General features: G+C 37.7%; 1 protein-coding gene across 1 annotated transcript in view; it reads left to right on the top strand.

The window, feature by feature from the left end:
* The first annotated feature begins 2,372 nt into the window (after nucleotides 1-2,372).
* Nucleotides 2,373-18,299, top strand: part of iqsec1a (IQ motif and Sec7 domain ArfGEF 1a) — a 93,134-nt gene continuing 77,207 nt past the window's right edge. Inside the window, exon 1 of the mRNA XM_087782420.1 lies at nucleotides 2,373-2,807. Within this exon, the coding sequence (XP_087638546.1) occupies nucleotides 2,566-2,807 (242 nt within the window). The 5' untranslated portion in view covers nucleotides 2,373-2,565. The remainder of the gene's footprint in view (nucleotides 2,808-18,299) is intronic.

Raw genomic sequence — 18,299 nt, 5'->3', positions numbered from 1 at the left:
ATACTGATGCTCACCTTTGGAATGAACTTTGGGACTTGAGTGGAAAATCTCTGCTTGTTTCTGGGTGTCGTTGCTGAGCAGTGAACTGTTGAGTTCGTAGATGCTGGAGAAAATATGAATTTGTTCCTTTTTTAATGTAGTTATTTGGAAAATCAACTGACGCTGTGTAAAGAAAACACAAAAATCAAACAAATCAAAATAACATTTTAAATAAAACTATTTAAAAAGAGCTTTAATTAAACATAATTCCATGTTTAAAAAGTAGCATTTTAAATAAACACTTTTTTAAAACAAATAAAATATACACAAATAATAGTTTTACAAAGTAGCAATCTGTATAAACACTGTGTAAAAAAATAAATAATAAAAGAACACAAATAATAGTTTTAAAAAGTAGAATTCTGTATAAACACTGTGTGACAAAATAAAATAAACACAAATTATAGTTTTACAAAGTAGCATAATGTTTATACACTGTATAAAAAAATGTAATAAACACAAATGATAGTTTTACAAATTAGCAATCTGCATAAACACTGTGTAAAAAAAATAAAATAAAAGAACACAAATAATAGTTTTACAAAGTAGCATTCTACATAGAACCGCTTATTTAATTGTATTTATTTATTTATAAAATAAACTAGTGTTCTAAATTAAACAAAGTTTAAAAAAAATAAAAAATGAGTTTTTGCATGAAAATGTGTCAAATAGATAATTAAAACATACTAAAAATGATAATTCCCAAACCTTTAATCACACCTGACACCAGGGGGCGCCTAATGGGTAGAGAGTTAGTTCGGTAAGTTTATAAAGATCACCAAATAATAAATAATCGTTAATATGCAGCTAATAAAAAAGTATTTTATTACTATTGATGTGATCCCAGGTCTGAAGAACCATGAAATATTGAGGAAGTGATAAAAAAGTTGGCAGAAATGTGAAAATAAAAGCGAATTTAAGCAATAAAACCCTGGGGCTCCTCTAATAGTTGATGTAAACGCCTTTTTTCACGCATATCAACCCTTGAAGTGAGATTGAGTTGCGATCTTACGACACTGAGCCTTCAGGAGGATCATAGTCAGAGCCTCCAAGTTTGTCTTACAAATATATATTACAAGGCGAGTAATTTAAACAAAAATATTGTCTATATAATAAGCTTTTGGACACAACACAAGCAGTAAAGTGACAAAACAATTGTATTAAAGTGAGTTTGATCCTTTATGGACTTAAATAGTAAACTATTAAATAGCATTTTTGTTGAAAAAAAAGAAAAGGTAAGGGGAATAAAATGACAACTTTCACATAGAAAACATAGCAAAAATGCAATCATATTAAAAATAAGTGCATGAGAAATCAAGACTTATATTTATATCCTTAAAAAAAACTCGACATTAGAAATTGTTCTGGAAAAACTTATATAAGTCAATATTTTAAGCATGTTTTTAGCAGAATATCTCAGGCTATAAGCAATTAACTTGTTTCAATGAGGAAAGACTTCAAGGCATGAGATGAAAAACTGGGATCTTTAGCTACAAACAAACTTAAAATATAGATTTATTAAAGTATTTTCCATAACAATGGCTTCAATACAAGATGGACGTTACACAAAAACAGTATGAAGGTATTTGGATGTTTTTAAGTTTGTCTTTTAAAAAGCCACTTATATGTTGATTTAAGTGTGTCTTAAATAGATGTTGGACTCTATTGTACTCATAAGTATGTGTTTGTTTGTCCAAAACTCTAATTTCATTCAAATATTTACATTAGAAAACACTTTTTTTCTGAAAATGAAATCTTGATTACCACGACCACACCCACTCTGCTGTGATTGGTCAAAGCGTCGAGGTTTGTCGATAAAGACGAATAATACTGAGCTCCATTCACTACATTAAAATGAACAAACATTTTTGACTATAATTCTAAAAAGGAACAGATTAATCTGAAAATAATCGCAACTCTTGGTCAAAAATAGAAAAAATATTAACTATACATTGAAAAGGTGAGTATTTACCAAACACCAAAAAAAACTAGAATAAAAACGAGTTCAGGTTTTAAAATACATATAAAAATCGTATTAAATTTGCATATTTATTATTTTTTATGACGTCATCGCGGTCGCCTAGGTAAGCGACTTATTCAAACTTATTTTTAAAAAATTCAAAAAATGTAAAAACTTTTTTCCCCCCAACAACTTAATCTTACAGTAAATAAAAACACATTAATATTTATTCTCTGAATATCTCCGGGAGGGAACTCGGCGCCAGTGACGCAGCCATGACGCTTCTCCCACTACGACCCGCAGACTCATAAACTTGAAAACTCCTCCCACTCGACGTCTGTTTACCCGAAAAAAGTCACGGCGTGGACGCGAGACTCTCACGCACACACACGGGAGATGTCACGGCGGCGGCAGACGCGCGCCTGACCAGGGGGGAGAGAGGATGTCTCCCGTCCACGTCCTCGCACTTCCGGCTTCATCAACTCGCTCCTCGCCGCCGAACATGGCGAGACTCGCTTCCCTCCTTCGGGTTTCTTCGTGAAGAGACGCCGAAAAGCGCCGAAGGCATGGAGAGCCCGAGGAGCGAGACCCCGAGCCGGGCTGCGGAATATCTGACGGAGCTGAACCGGATCATCGAGACCCAGCAGGGGCTCCTGGAGCGGCAGCGGCTGAGGATCGAGCAGCTGGAGCAGCAAGTGTCGGACCTGTGCTCGGAGAACGTGTGTCTGAAGGAGCGGTACCAGCGGCACCTGGCCACCTGCAGGCTGGTCTCGCTGGGGGCCATCGACGAGGACCAGCGCCCCGAGAAGTAAGTCCTGTTGAGCGGGTGTCAGGGACGGGAAGTGAAGGGAGTTTTCAGACGCGGATACTGCAGCAAGATCCAGGCTCAAGTATGACTTTATAACAATTAATAAATTAGTCTAAATAACTTAAAATATTGTAATGTCGACCCAGTTAAAAACATTTGAACACAAGCTCCCCCCAAAAAATATGCATAAAAGTCTGATTTAAAATAAAAAAAAAGCCACTTATATGTTGATTTAAGTGTGTCTTAAATAGACGTTGGACTCAATTGTAAGTAAGTAATTTTTATTTGTATAGCGCTTTTCCAGACCAGGGTCACAAAGCGCTTAAAAAATCAAAAGAATATTCAATAAAGTATATACTTTAAAGATCAAGATAAAACTGATAACACAACAGGAGTTCCAAGAAAATCAAGGAAAAGCCTGAACAAAATAAAAACGTCTTAAGATGTTTCTTAAAGGAGTCATCTCGCCTGCAGCGAGAATTCTGACCCGCTCCACCAGTATGTGTTTGTTTATACAAAACTATCTTTTTTCATTCAAATATTTACATTAGAAAACACTTTTTTCTAAGAGAGAGATTAAATCTTGATTACCGCGACCACACCCACTCTGCTGTGATTGGTCAAAGCGTCGAGGTTTGTCACGCGGCGTCATTACTCCTCAAGGCGCCTCCAAGGGACTCTTGGTATAAACAAAGCGGGGTGTGTGATTACAGCTGGCTGGAGGAGGAGTGAAGCCATCGTTAGGTCGTAATGGACTCCGCTCTCGTAACCTCTCGTTTGCCGAGATTTCAGACGGGGAGAGCTTTATAAAGTATTAAGTTCAAATCATGGTCATGATGAGAGACTTACTGCATCTTGGAGAGGAAGATTTCAATATTTGAAACTTGTGTTTGAGTCAGGAGAGTTTGGTTTTCACGCTAGTTGCCTTGTAAGTAAACATTAGATATGCCTGAGAGAACGCAGACCACTGCCAATTAGCTCATTTTTAGCCTTTCATTTAAAAAAAAAAATCCTGTCATAACTGTTTTTTCTTGTATTTTTTTCATTTGATCTAATTCCTGTCATGTTTTGTACTTCAAATTTAGACAACAACAATATCATCATTTTCAATGAGGCAAATTAGAGTTGTTTACACATTTAGACTAAAAATGTTTATGAATATAATAATAAAACTTATTTCGCTGGTAGACAATTAAACGTATTAACATGATTCTTTTAAAAAAAAAAAAGTCGTCAATTTAAACTACAAAAAACAATGCTACCTTTCATAATGTTATTTTTATGGCCTTATTTTTATTATTACTTGTGTATTTTTCATTAATATACCTTCACCAGTGACACACAATATTTGATATCTTTTTAATTTTACTTTATATATTTTTAACTCAGCAGAGTACAGTTGCAGAACTTGCTGGAACAACACAAAACAAACGAAGAATGCAGTTAGTAGAGTTCTCCCTGTAGCTCTTTGTAATCCTTCAAAAGATGTTTAGATCCAGATGGTAATCTCAAACTCACCTCAACCATTTTTTTTAGTGACTAGTTTAAAGACAGACATTCACTTTTTAAGCTTGGAACGTTGCAGACGACACACTCTCTCCATCAATCTGCCGGATCATGCAACGCTGCCTGACCTTTGTCGTCCGGTACTGTCCCGGTGCCGCTGAGATCACTGGATCAATACTGATGACTCATGAGCCGTTTCTCCGGCTGATAATGTCCAGACTGCGGAGATTAGGACGTACTTTAACTTTGACCTTTTACTACACTTTCTATAAATCTCTCCAACATCGCAGTTCGAACCAATGCGTCCGGACGCATGTCCAGCAGACGATGAGAAGTTGACGCAGGAATTTAAATGCTGGTCACAGGTTTAAATGATGAATTCTTGTAGAATTCCTGCTGCCCTTTTTTTTTTCTTTTTTTTTTTCTGTCACTTACTGAGGTCAAAGTTGAACCAGAGCTGTCCAGATCTGCAGCAGACGCTCCAATAATTGGTTTCTCCCTCAACGCTTCTAATCTGCACCTATTCCCAGATGATACGTCGCAGCTATACCTTTAGAAAAAAAAACTCATTTTAATTAACCGAAAAAACACTGAATATAATCGCGAACCTGAAACAGTATTGTGTCACCAGATTACAGAATGTTTGAGTGGAGCTTGTATTTGTGTGTTAAATGTAATCAAAATGTACTTTTTTATGCACACGGAGAAAAGAAGGTTGTTGTTTTTTATCTTAAATTGGTAATTAATTTGAATTTTGTTTGTTTTTAGCTCCTCGGAAAATGTATTTTTCAATTTCTCACTCATAAACAAACAGTCTTAGTACATATGCTAACTGCGAAAGGCTCTTCTTCAGCTGCTAACATCTAAAAATGTTTTCCTTTGTCGCTAACATTAGCTTCTACAACTTATTCCATATATATTGTTTTTATTTACGTTGTGTTTAAATAACGTATTTCAACGTTTAACTTTCTGAACTCAGGTTTCCTCCCACATTCTAAATTAAATAAAATTCAATTAAATCAAAACATTGAAATGGATACCTTTGATATTGTTCATTATTTAACCTAATAATTCTGTAATAATTATCAAAGATTACTATTAAACTATGATAAAAGACAATTCAATAATACTTGATGATTTTTAAAAAAATTGATGATTCAAATATTTTTTTAATAAAATAAAAAAAACAAACAATCTTATTAAAGAAAATGAATGAATTATTTAAAAAAACAAATGCGTAAAATGTCAAAAAATGTAAAATATTTATCTACAATACAAATCTACTTTGTTTTAAAACACAAAGTAGGTAATTTGATGCAGCCCTTAAATATCAACAGAATAAGAATAAGTTATAATAAAATTGAATGCTATATCATAGATTTTATGGCATTATAGTTACACTTGTCTGACACATGGGGTCGCCAGAAACGACATTTTAATTCTTAACTGTTGTGGCTTTAATGAAGACTAATACGTCCTAGTATAAAATGTGTATGAATTTCCTGTAGTTCCTGTAGTTGTGTGCGCTTGAACGGTTGTTTGTCCATGTGTATACCCAAGGCTATATGTTCAGGGTTACCCCTGCCTCTCACCCTGAGTAGCTTGGATAGATTCATGCTCCCAGCTGGCTCGTTATTGGGAATAAACGGTGGAAAATGGACGACTGAATGTAATGCATTTGGTAGTGGGTTGTTTGTTCAAACGGTGCTTTGAGTAAGTGGCGACAAAACTTCCGCTGGTGTAAAAAATGTCTCGCTCGGCGAGATATTTAATCCGACCAGACAGCAGCCGTCTGTTCTCGCGAAGACCCCGGAGCCCCGGCGTGTCTCCTGAACAGTAAAATCTAATCGTGATTGATCGGACATTTGTGTAGCGCGAGTCAATAGTGCTTTTATTCTTAAAGAAGTCTGCTGCCGGGGGAGGTTCAGAAGGAGTCGACTGCTCCTGTCGGGTAAATATTTGGAGCGTTTAGTGTCGTCGAAGAGACAATAATCAGTTATTTTTCAATCCAACAACATGAATTTCCCAAATGTAGCTCATGACTATATTTTTAAAGAAAAAGATCAGTGTTGACTTCAGAGCTCATCTCTCCTGCTGATGTTGTGTTTTATTCCAGCGCCAGCAGCCCAGATAAATCAAAGATTCTTGTTGGGAACAGTTGCTGCTGCTCCCACAGAGAAAAAACAAAAAACAAAAACACAAAATGGGCCAAAGCTTGTTGCAAAACAAGATTACATCATGAACTAATGAGCACGTTTGTGGTGTAATTGTCTCGTATTTGCATTCGGGAGTCACATGGTGTTGGTCATTTACCCAAATCACTTCCTCTCGCTCGCCTTGTTCGGGCTCTTGGCGCCTCAGGACCGGTTGTTGTTTGAAACTTGTGTGTGACGATTATAATTGTGCGTTTACTCTGCTTTCATTCAGGTGTTGTGATGACCACAGATATATTTTATCAGTGAAGGTCTTTTATTGCTACACTAGACCTAATAATGCATTTAATTCTTTAGTTTATACTTTATATTTTGAGTATTTTCCTGGTCGACTCTACTATCGAGTTAACAAAACTCTTTAAAATGTATTTTTTCTGCCCTTTCTAAGCAACATTGTGTTACCTCTGGGTCAAGGTCACCCAAAAGGCCCGAAAATAAATGTGTTTGAGCAATTGAGACGCAGAATTCAAAACTAATATTTAAAGTTTTTTTTAGTCTTTGTGTTGTCTCTGGGTCAAGGTGACCCGAAGGACTAAAAACAAAGGTGTGTGAGGTATCCCTTGTGTTGTCTCTGGGTCATGGTGACCCGAAGGCCTGAAAACAAATGTGTTTGTTGTATCCCTAGTGTTGTCTCAGGGTCAAGGTGACCAAAAGGGCTGAGAACAAATGTGTTTGTGGTATCCCTTGTGTTGTCTCAGGGTCAAGGTGATCCTGAGGTCTGAAAACAAATGTGTTTGTTGTAACCCTTGTGTTGTATTTGGGTCAAGGTGACCCACTAGTCCAAAAACAAATGTTTGTGGTAACCCTTGTGTAGTCTCAGGATCAAGGTGACCCAAAGGGCAGAAAACAAATGTGTTTGTGGTATCCCTTGTGTAGTCTCTGGGTCAAGGTGACCCAAAAGGCCCGAAAACAAATGTGTTTGAGGTATCCCTTGTCTTGTCTTTGTGTAAAGTTGAATGACCTCCACCACTGCTTATGTACTTATCAGGTACCATTGACCCTGAGATAACCGAAGGGTTAAAGACCTTGAGATACTTTAAGTCCTCTGCGTTAAAACCATGGTCTTTGATTTAGAGGAGCTGATACTCATCCCGAAAGCATTCCAAGGTTAAGCATGAGCCTCAAGACCAAAAGACGAAGAAACATTTCATTTCATTGAAAAAAAAAGCTTTAAAAGCTGAAAATACGAAGCGAGTTCATGTTTATTTTCTCATCAAACATTAACCTCGGCGAGGATCCGATGTTTCCCTCCCAGTGCGACAAAGAGGATTGATGTATGTGTGAAGCCTCGGCCGTCAGACGGGCCAGTGAAAGTCTTTCAATAAAATATGAACTCTTCAAAAAATCTCATGCTTCTAACAGAGATGCTTTTACACACAAGATGAATGTATTCGACCGATTCCAACCACTGTAAGACCTGTGAGGCACTGAAATATACATTAGAGTTGAAAAGCGAGTATTGGTTTTTAACCCGGCCTCCACCACTCTTTTAATCATGGATGAGATTCTATTCTTTCTTAAAACGCAACCTTCTTTTTCGCTCGTGTTGTTTATCAGGATTTTCCTTCCTCTCTGTAAAGACAGAAAGTTCAGTTCAGAGCAGGAAATGTGATGCACCGCTGATAATGAAACCTGCACTGCCAGGTCAACACATTTCCCGGTGAAATGTTCGCAAAACAGCAGGAACGCTCTGGGATTAGGTGTCCGGATGTGGAACAACCGCTCATCAAAGGGAGGAATTTTATTTGTTTTCCATGAACATGTGTGTCACTGGTGGCTTTCACCAGAGGGCGCTCCGATGTGCTTGTATGGCTTGTGTTAGGGATCAAATAATACGGAATCAAATTGAGATTTATGTGATATTTCCTGGATTTTAATTAATAGGTTTAATTTTCTTTTATTGGCTCTTTTAGATGAGTTCCAACTCATAACAAGACAATGCTACTGGTGCTTTGTATAGTGTTGATGATGGAGTTGCGTTTTACCTTTGCTGATAGCGACCAAATAAACAATCATATACACATAAATATATATATATGTATATTATGTTAGATTTGAAGTCAGGCTCTACTAATATTTAACTTCTCTTTGATTCAAACTCTATCAGACTAGACCCTATCGTTGATTCTTAGCTGAACAATTATAGCAGTTTTGTTATTAAACTGTAACTGTTAGCATCAAGTTAATCTTGTACTACTAAATATTTTCATGTAAAATCCTAAATTTGACAAGTACATTTACGTTTAAAGCACGGTCGACACACTTTTAAAGATATTTCATTATATTAACAACAGGAACTTCTATCTAGAGAGAATGGATCATCAATAGGAGACAACATTTTCTACACCAAATTCATAAATGGTTCCTTTTTTTTAATCCTCCTCGCTTTTTTTGTTAAATAATGTGACCATTATTATCTCTTCTGGCTTAAAAAGCAGTCAAATGCCAAAGCTATTACAATATCGTGGGGTGAATCAAAATGCAAGTGAATTTTCAAGCCATAAAAGTATGACTTTGAAGACGACTTTGTGATATATATTTATTAAAAGTCCTTAATTTCTATTAGATGCTATCTTGACAAATTTGACTTTATGGTTGTGAAGTTTGTTTGTTTAGCGACACAAACTGACAGCCCAATAGAGGAAGCGAACCGGGGGCAGGGTGCATCTTCGCCGTCATGGCAACGGACCCGTGAAAAGTTCCAGACATGACTTTTTGCGAGACAACAATTCGGAACACGGTCTGATTGTTGCCAGAAGTGAAAGCTTTGTCTGCGGTTAGAACGGAATCTGAGTAGTTTGGCCTCGTCATGGGGATGCTAACAATTCACTCCAACTATAGCAAAAGCGACGCTAGCTTGATACGCTAATTCTTGCAACAAGCAGAAAAAATTAAGTGTTTTTCCAATTCAATCCCTCTAATATCACTGTTTTTTATCACCGCTTGTAAACGGCGGCAGGCCATGCAACTGGGCAAACATTAGAAAACACTCGATCAAGTTCCTCTTGTTCAAGGCTCTCCGGGTTGGGTGCCATGTCAGCCCTTTAGTCCTAATAGGTTTCTGCTGACGCGTCATTTCTCCGGGTTTGTTTTTAGCCGCCTTCTACAGTTTCTCAACTCCCGTGAGATCTTTTTAGGATACAAACATGAAACCCAAGATTGTGAGGTAGCTTTATTTCGGGGGGGGGAATAAAGGGATATTTCATGTCTAGTTAAGCCCAAACCGGCTTCAATTTTGACCCCCGGGCGGGCACTTGACCGACCCGACTGATCCGAAGTTTAAAAGAAATGGCTCAGGGAATGTAACTAGAGAGGCTGCCGCTGATAAACCGCTAAAAGCCGAGTGCAGCGGAGGGTGGCGGTTTCATCAGGCAGTATCCACAGTGATCTGAACTTTTCCTCCGAGGTTTCAGACGGCAACTGTGTCGAAAAGTACTTTTCTTTCTAATCTTTGCGCCGGTAGATTTGTCTGCCAGCCGGTGTTTGACATTCACGGGTAGTTCCCAGGTACGAAAAGTCAGCCTCGTGCAAATAACGTTATTGGTTTTGACACCGTCGAATTATAAATCTCGGATGAGACGTAAATGTGCGAATTCCTCACACAATTGTGCGATTCTTTTTATTTAATTTATATAAGACTATAACTAGTTTGTGTTCAATTAAATATTCCTCTCAAGACTTCTATGCTTTAATATCAACATTTCAAGTCAAAAAATAAAATCAAGGTAACCATCCCAAACCGTTGCCAAAATCGGTAAATTTGAAATGTATTGTTTAGACAATGTCGGAAATGGAGCTTTATTCTTGCAAAGGTGGTTAAAAAAAACAGGACAACACAACTACGAGGCTAGCATTAGCAGTTGCTAACAAGTCTATGCTCACGGAGACGCATGTAAAACGCATCGTACAGAAGTTCGGTTGTTTTAACTTAATGCTAACATTTTTGGATGCATGCAAAGATTAACAATAGGACCGTTTTAACTTTAACTCAAGAGTTCTCGCATACCGTATTCTACTGTTGTCTTTAAAAAACTACTATTAACTTAGTAATGGTTACTCCTTTCAAGAGTAACTCAGTTACATAACTTTAACTAGTTAAAGTAAATAGTTACTTTAGAGAGGTAAGAGAGTGTTCAGGCAAGTGTAATGTTTGATGCTGTGATTAAACAAGTCAGGAAAAGGTAAGAATAATACATTAAATAAACAAGTACAAATACAATAAATTAGGTGTGCAACAATCTTTATTTTCGTGGCGCATACCGTTGTTAATTCTCTAAGAGTATTAACCAGGTTGATGCGGATTATTACCCATAGCGACCTTAACTCACGCAGAATTCACTATTTATTTTTATTATTAATCACATTGACATATTACTATTAAATGATAGCAATAATACTGAAACACACTGTATAAAAAATACAACGATCCTTAAAATAAAATAAAATAAAAAAGCAATACAAAATTCGGTTTTAAATAAATAAAAAAAATTAAAAAAGGAAATGCAGACAATGTGAATTAATCAAACCCACAATACTAACTTTACTTATCACTTTAATAAAAGGTTTTAATTTATGTTTTGCTTGACCGACGGCTCCTCTACGTACTTAGCCATTTATAGAAAGTCCATATGTTATCCGTGTGTTATTTGGTTAATTGAAGTGGTTAGCGTTCGGTTGTACAGATTTGCGTTTAGTTTTAAAATATTCTGCGCTCTTGAAAGCCATAACTCCCATCGTCAGGTTTCTTCCAGTCTCTTTCCTCCATGTACCTATTGTTAATTTATGTTAAGAGGGTAATAACTATATATATAATAACTCTATCTATTTATCGTCATGAATGTAAATAGTGTTGTGTAAAAACAAAAAATTAACAAAAGTTAACTTAACTAAAATTAAAAAGTAACAAGCCTGTTTAAATTGCAGCAATGATTAATTAGTTAAAACAATTGTTGCATCAAAATGTAACATTGTATTCTTAATTAAAAGTATTTAACTGAAATATAAATGTTGTCCTTTGATTCTTTCAATCAACCGTGTGAAGTGAACAACCTCTCAGAGAGTTGGTGTGTTTGCGTAAACACATAAAATATGGAGGGGACCCTGCACCTGTTTCCTGGAAGGAATCGCAGATGTCGTTGTAGCGCATCGAAGCTGCGACCCTGCAATGGTGCCTCTTCATTGACTTAACATTAGTTATCTTTGCCGCATGCTGTGTCAACTCAATGAATGAGGGATTGGTCCGTTGGAACCTGTGCTTTTATCACTGGCCACATATAAACATACTGTTACCAGAAGCTGCCTGCATGCTCGATAAAAATTGCTTCACGAAAAGACTTCCAGACTTGGCAATCCAACACCATCAATCCAACACCACCATCATCATCATCAGTGCCAAAACAGCAAGTTTATTATTTTAGAGTTGTTATTTTCATTTCACGACTGGAAGACTCAAGTCCTCATTTTAGTGCTTCAAATAAGAATAAACAATTTTGGAAGAAGCTGTTATTACTGATGTTTTATTCGTATTGCTAGCATAATTGAATTGACGTTCACAACAGATGATAAACAATACAAGGACAGAAGATCCCAACAGTCTCACTAGTTAGTGTAGTTCACAGGTTTATTTTATTTTCTACTCTCCCTCATGTCGACTAAATATTGGGATTATTTTCAGAGTAATCTGTTCCTTTTTAGAGTAATACACAAATATGTATGTCCATTTTAACGTGACTGATGCTCGTTTGTCGTCATCTTCGTCCAAAAATACAAATTTAAAAACATACCTCCATACGACTCGTCTGTAACATCCATCTTGTATTGAAGCCTCGACATGATCATTTGTTGGTCAAGTCTACATTTTAAGCTTGTTTGTAGTGGAAGCTAAACGGCACACATGAACAGCAAACACTATGTAAATATGACGAGAGCTCCTAGTGTCGACGATACAATCCTAAATATAAACTTGTGTAATTTCGTCCTGAACAGACGAGCAGTATGGAGGTACATGGATGACTTAAATTTAGTTTTTTTTGGACGAAGATGAAGACGAACTGAGCTCCAGTCGTTTCATTAAAATAAACGTATATTTTTGTTTATAACTCTGAAAAGGAACAGATTACTCTGAAAATAATGCCAACTTTTAGTTAACCTGAGTGAGTAGAACATGTGTGAAATTGTAAATATTCTATAATTTAACAGGAAGTGTGTGTTGTCCAGCAAAATGCTAGATGAAAACGTCATAGTGATCCCCATCATGGCAGGTAAAGCCGTCATGTAAACCTTGACTTCACCTCGCTTTAAACCTTCGACCAGGCAGTGAACCACACAGGAGACGTTGACATATTCGGTTTAGGAGGAAGAGGAAACAAGGCGGCTTTTCTTGAGGGTTACCCCTGCAAGTCCAGGCTTGAGCGATCCCCTTAACCACACCTTTCCTCTTCATGTCCTCCTTTACTGCCATCATCAACCTCTATATTTTTCTCATATCTCCATCTCAAAATGACTCATCCATCACTGCCTCTCCTCTTACCCCCCACCCCCTAGTAGTCGGGTTGGAGTGTTGTGAATAAAGAATCGCAAGTATTGTGCAAACATTGACACGATGGAGAACGACGTCATGATCCCTGTTGACACTCGGATATAAACGTTGCAGTGTTGATGAACAAGCGGCAAAGCTTTCGGCCGTTTGTTTCTCTGCCAGATGCCGGTCTCGGGACTTGATCCAGGACTAAGCTCAGGGACCGTGTGATTATTAGACGACGAGGGGGTTTCATGACGACGACGGTTGATATCTGAACGGGATACATCTCTTTTACTCGCGAAGAAGAATAACACTGACGATGATTTCATGATCTCGCCGACTTCATTTCATTCAGCGCCAGTGTTCTGCAGAACTGTCAACTTGACTGTAAACTCATTAATGGATCACCCGCGGTCGGGATAACGGCCTGTCCGTGTTTTGGGAGCCCGCGGCAGGAAATGATGGCGCCGTGGAGAAAGGCTGCTCCTCGCCCGCCATGCGCTCATTCGCCCGGCGATCTGCTGAACAATCAGTGCGCCGGCGAAAATTTACGAGCGCATGAAGGCTCTCTCTGCAGAAACCCCTGCTAATGAAATACCCCTGCTAGATTAATGTCTGCGCCGGGATGATTTGCATTCCGACTCGCCGATAAATCTCCAGCAATGGACAAAGACAGTTGCACTCAAAAACCTTCAGCAGGTTTCCCCCCTCATGCGTAATTGCCTCCTATGACCCCTTTTCCTACCTGACCGGTCTGCAGCATACTGGAAGGAAGCCAGATTCCACCGACCTCTTTTCCCTGACGGAGAAAACGAGGAGGTTTTGATTGTATCGATGATGGGTCGTGGCACCAAGATGGACCTAAAAGCTGCTGCCCATGACTTTACTGAAGGTGTAAACAATATCAAGAGCTTCTCACCGGTGTTGGTTTCTTACACCTGTTGACTTCACTTCCAGTCCTCGATACGTTTACAGGGAGAAGGACCTTTTATTCTGAATGGTTGGTTAGAGGTCTAGGGATAGTGTTTGGTCCCCGCTTGTTTTCACTTTTAATCAAAGGTGGTGCTCCTTTAAAACTGCCACCTGTAGTAGGATGCTAATGTCTATAATGTAAACCTCTGATTAGTTGATCAATAACCCGGAAAAAGTTTTGCCAGATGATGATGAGGGAAACGTGTTGCATCTGCAAGCATTAATACGTTTGAGATTTGTTATTAAAGCAACAATACGCAAGTTTAGAAGGTTCCCTCTAGTGTCTAAAAAGTGTAACATTGATGATAACAAGATAGCACTCTTGTTTGGCCAGTTTCTAGTTTATTATCTGGAAACTGCCAAAAGTCTATCTTGTCCATAAGCTGTGTCTCGTCTGAATAAAATATGGACGTAGTGTCATCGATCGCTAACATCATGGAAATGCAATCTTTTCATCTATGCCAGACTTTGTTCAATCGATGGCCACGCCACTTTGAGTATATTAAAGGGTCATTTGTCAGTCAAGAAAACCACTTCCTTAATATTTAAACTAACTTTTAAACAAGAATTTAATCGAAAGTGAAATGTAAGTGAACAAATTAGTACAGTGTATATATGCAATAGTGGTGCTTTAATGCCCATTATATCTGAAGGAATCACACTTTATCTTGGACAAACAGGATCCAGAAAAACGCAAAACATATTTTTAGTTTTTATTTCGACCAACAGCTACAGATATATTTTCTTTTCCTTTTTTCTCGTACAAAGTAAGGAGATGAGATGAAAAAGAATATACATGTATCTGGTGTTGTCAGTGTGTTACACACATGCTCACGCATACAATTGTTTACACTCACGAACATGGACTCGGGAGGATAAAAACATTTATTCTTCTGCTTTTAGCGCTGAAACAGATGAACATTGATCCTTGTGTCGAGGCGGGAAGTTGCCTTGTCTGTTTTTACGTTGTATTGATATATTGTTTAGATATTTATTGCTTTATAGTGAATGTTCTGAGAGGTTGGTTCTGCCTGAACACTTGGTTTAAGGTACCAAACAAAAGGTTTATTTATTCTATTGCATAGAGATATTCATGGTCAAGTCATTAGCTTTACTAATGAAATATTCTTGTTTTAAGTTACTGTGAGAGTTTCAGTGATCACTGACCTATGATCCCATGTTTGTGGTAAATATGTAATTGGGTTTTTCTTACCTATTATCAGCCTAAGCTGAACGAAGACCTCTTTAGCTTCTGGAGTGTGGTGTTGGATTCATTCTTGCCCCACAGTTCAACCAATCTGCAAAAAACCAGCTGATGCAGCAGCTACATCGAAGAGAATTTGAAGGACGGTACCTGTGGAGGGCTTTTTTGGAACAATCTTTAGAGAGAGTGTGTATTAAACGATAGTATGGCCAGCTTGGCTCTGAAGCGGCCAGAGGACAAAAAAGTGTCTACTCTGTACCAATGAATTCTTCTAGTGTATTATAAGCCCAACCTTGTGTTAAGGAACCAGAAGCTGAACTATTGGCACTGGTAGGTGTTTTGCTTTTTTTAAAATGTTTTTTTTAAATAAAATCTGACCTTGTTTGAGCTTCCCAATCCTGGGCAATATGTTTTGGAATGCAGCTCAAGTCTGGTATCCTCGTGTCATCTGTCTCTCATCCACCGCAGGGCAGAATAAGAGAAAAGTCTATCCTAGAGTTGACGTCAAGTCTCCACTGAAGAACAGTATCTGCTTCCGGCCGTCCTCCGGTCAGAAGGTCGCGCACAGATATTCGAGGTCACCAGCAATGTTCCAGTGAGAGGCATACTTAAAGCGATAGTACACCACAAATTCAACACTCGTGTTGACTAAGGTTTGGGAGTAAACTGTTCCTTTTCAGAGTTATAGACAAAAATGTTTGTTTATTTGAATGTAGCGACTGGAGCTCTGTTATCTTCGTCCAAAAAGACAAACTTAAAAACATTAAAATACTGCATACTGCTTGTCTGTAACGTCCATCTATTGAAGCCTCGACATAAGGAATTGCCGGAAAAACTTAAACAAGTCCGTATTTTAAGCTTGTTTTACAGTGAACACTGGTAAGCTAGCTGCTAGGCCAACATCCTACACTGACAGGGAGTACTCTGAGTAAATACTGCGCGTAGACGGTAGACTGGAAGCACTTGCGATATTAACCCGAACTACTTCCCGTCAGTGTAGCCTGATGGCCTAGCGCTAAAAACAAGCTTAAAATATAGACTTTTTCTAAACAATTCCTCATATCGAGGCTTCGATAAAAGTTGGACGTTCGTTTCCCAAATAACGCAATCGTTAGATGTTTTTAAGTGCGTCTTTTTGGACGAAAACTAAAGACAACCTAGCATCAGTCGCTTATTAAAATACACTTCAGTTTCTGCCTAGAACTATAGAAAAGGAACATATTAATCTGAAAAAAATCCCAACTCTTGGCCAACATGAGGGTGAACTTTGAATTTTGGCTAAATTATCACTTTAATAATGGTTGAGAAAAAAGCCTGGCGAGACTCTAGGTCGTGTGCGGTAGAAAATCTTTATGAATATTTACTTCTTGAGTTACTCAACGGAGACGCTGGTCCACATCGTCCGGCTCGAAATCCATCACGAGCTCCATTAGCACATTATCTTTGCACATTCTTCAACATGTCCATGTTTGCTGCCTAAAAGCTTCACTGCTGCATAAATAACCACCTCGCTCGTGTCCCGGTGTTGACAAGATCTCTTGACAATAGAGACACAACGTGGAATAATAATGGGTTTCTCGATTAACTTCATAGTTCCGTGAGGAATGTTTTCATTATAATTATAAACACGGTGATCACAGCTGAACAACAAGCCCGGAGATGGTGTATTTTAACATCATGAAACGACTCCTGGTAGCCTCATAATTCCACGGTGTCTGAGACAAACTTGTCCAAGAGACCGGACCCACTCATTAGATCTGCTAAGCCGGACACATTTCTGTCTGCAATTAGTGAATGATTCATTTTCAAGCGTTGAGATCACTGTACGCTTGTGTCGAACAGAGGAGGCCGCTTGATTCATGTGCTCCATTAAGGCTCTGTACTGAGAAAAATACTCCAATATCTCTCAAGAGGAGCTCCCTGGAACACTCCCACGTCTAAATCCACATCCATCAAGGTTTGCTGTGAAAGTATTTCAGGTATTTCAGTGTCTGAAATCCCTTGTAGACCCTTTCAGTATCCCCAGTTGAGGTACAAAATGTTGTATATTTCTTTCTTAAACTTTCTTGGTCAACGGTTGCATTAAGTGTTCCCCCTTTCTTCAGACTCTCAAAGTAAGAGCAGCTGGTTGTAGTGAATGTGAGAGATTTTATTGACATTACTTAATTTATCTTGCTACTGATACAAGGGGAACACACTCTGTTGGCCGTCATGACCGTTAAGCTTCCGTTCATCATTCATGTTGGTTGTTTTGTTATTATCTATGGCTAGTTTGTTGTTTTGTTATTAACTGTGGCTGGTTTGTTGTTTTGTTATTATCTGTGGCTAGTTTGTTGTTTTGTTATTAACTGTGGCTGGTTTGTTGTTTTGTTATTATCTGTTGCTAGTTTGTTGTTTAGTTATTATCTGTTGCTAGTTTGTTGTTTTGTTATTAGTTGTGACTGGTTTGTTGTTTTGTTATTATCTTTGGCTGGTTTGTTGATTTGTTATTAGTTGTGACTGGTTTGTTGTTTTGTTATTAGCTGTGACTGGTTTGTTGTTTTGTTATTAGTTGTGACTGGTTTGTTGTTTTGTTATTAGTTGTGACTGGTTTGTTGTTTTGTTATTAGCTGTGACTGGTTTGTTGATTTGTTATTAGTTGTGACTGGTTTGTTGTTTTGTTATTAGCTGTGACTGGTTTGTTGTTTTGTTATTAGTTGTGGCTGGTTTGTTGATTTGTTATTAGTTGTGACTGGTTTGTTGTTTTGTTATTAGCTGTGACTGGTTTGTTGATTTGTTATTAGTTGTGACTGGTTTGTTGTTTTGTTATTAGCTGTGACTGGTTTGTTGTTTTGTTATTAGTTGTGACTGGTTTGTTGTTTTGTTATTATCTTTGGCTGGTTTGTTGATTTGTTATTAGCTGGGTACTGATATTTGTGATATATGATAAAACAAAAAATTGTATTTGTCATTATCCCGGATGTATGGAAATTAGAATAGATTTAGAATTAGATAGAATATATTTTTTGGATTCTGAGTTTGATTATTTGATTCCAATTGGAGGCTGGACAGGAATTTCAGTTTAAATTTATAAATCT

This window comes from Callionymus lyra, chromosome 19 (genome assembly GCF_982586985.1).
Source record: "Callionymus lyra chromosome 19, fCalLyr1.hap1.1, whole genome shotgun sequence".
In the NCBI taxonomy this organism is placed as follows: Eukaryota; Metazoa; Chordata; class Actinopteri; order Syngnathiformes; family Callionymidae; genus Callionymus; species Callionymus lyra.
Note: the sequence above shows the minus strand (reverse complement) of the source record. Positions and strands in the feature narration are given on the sequence as shown.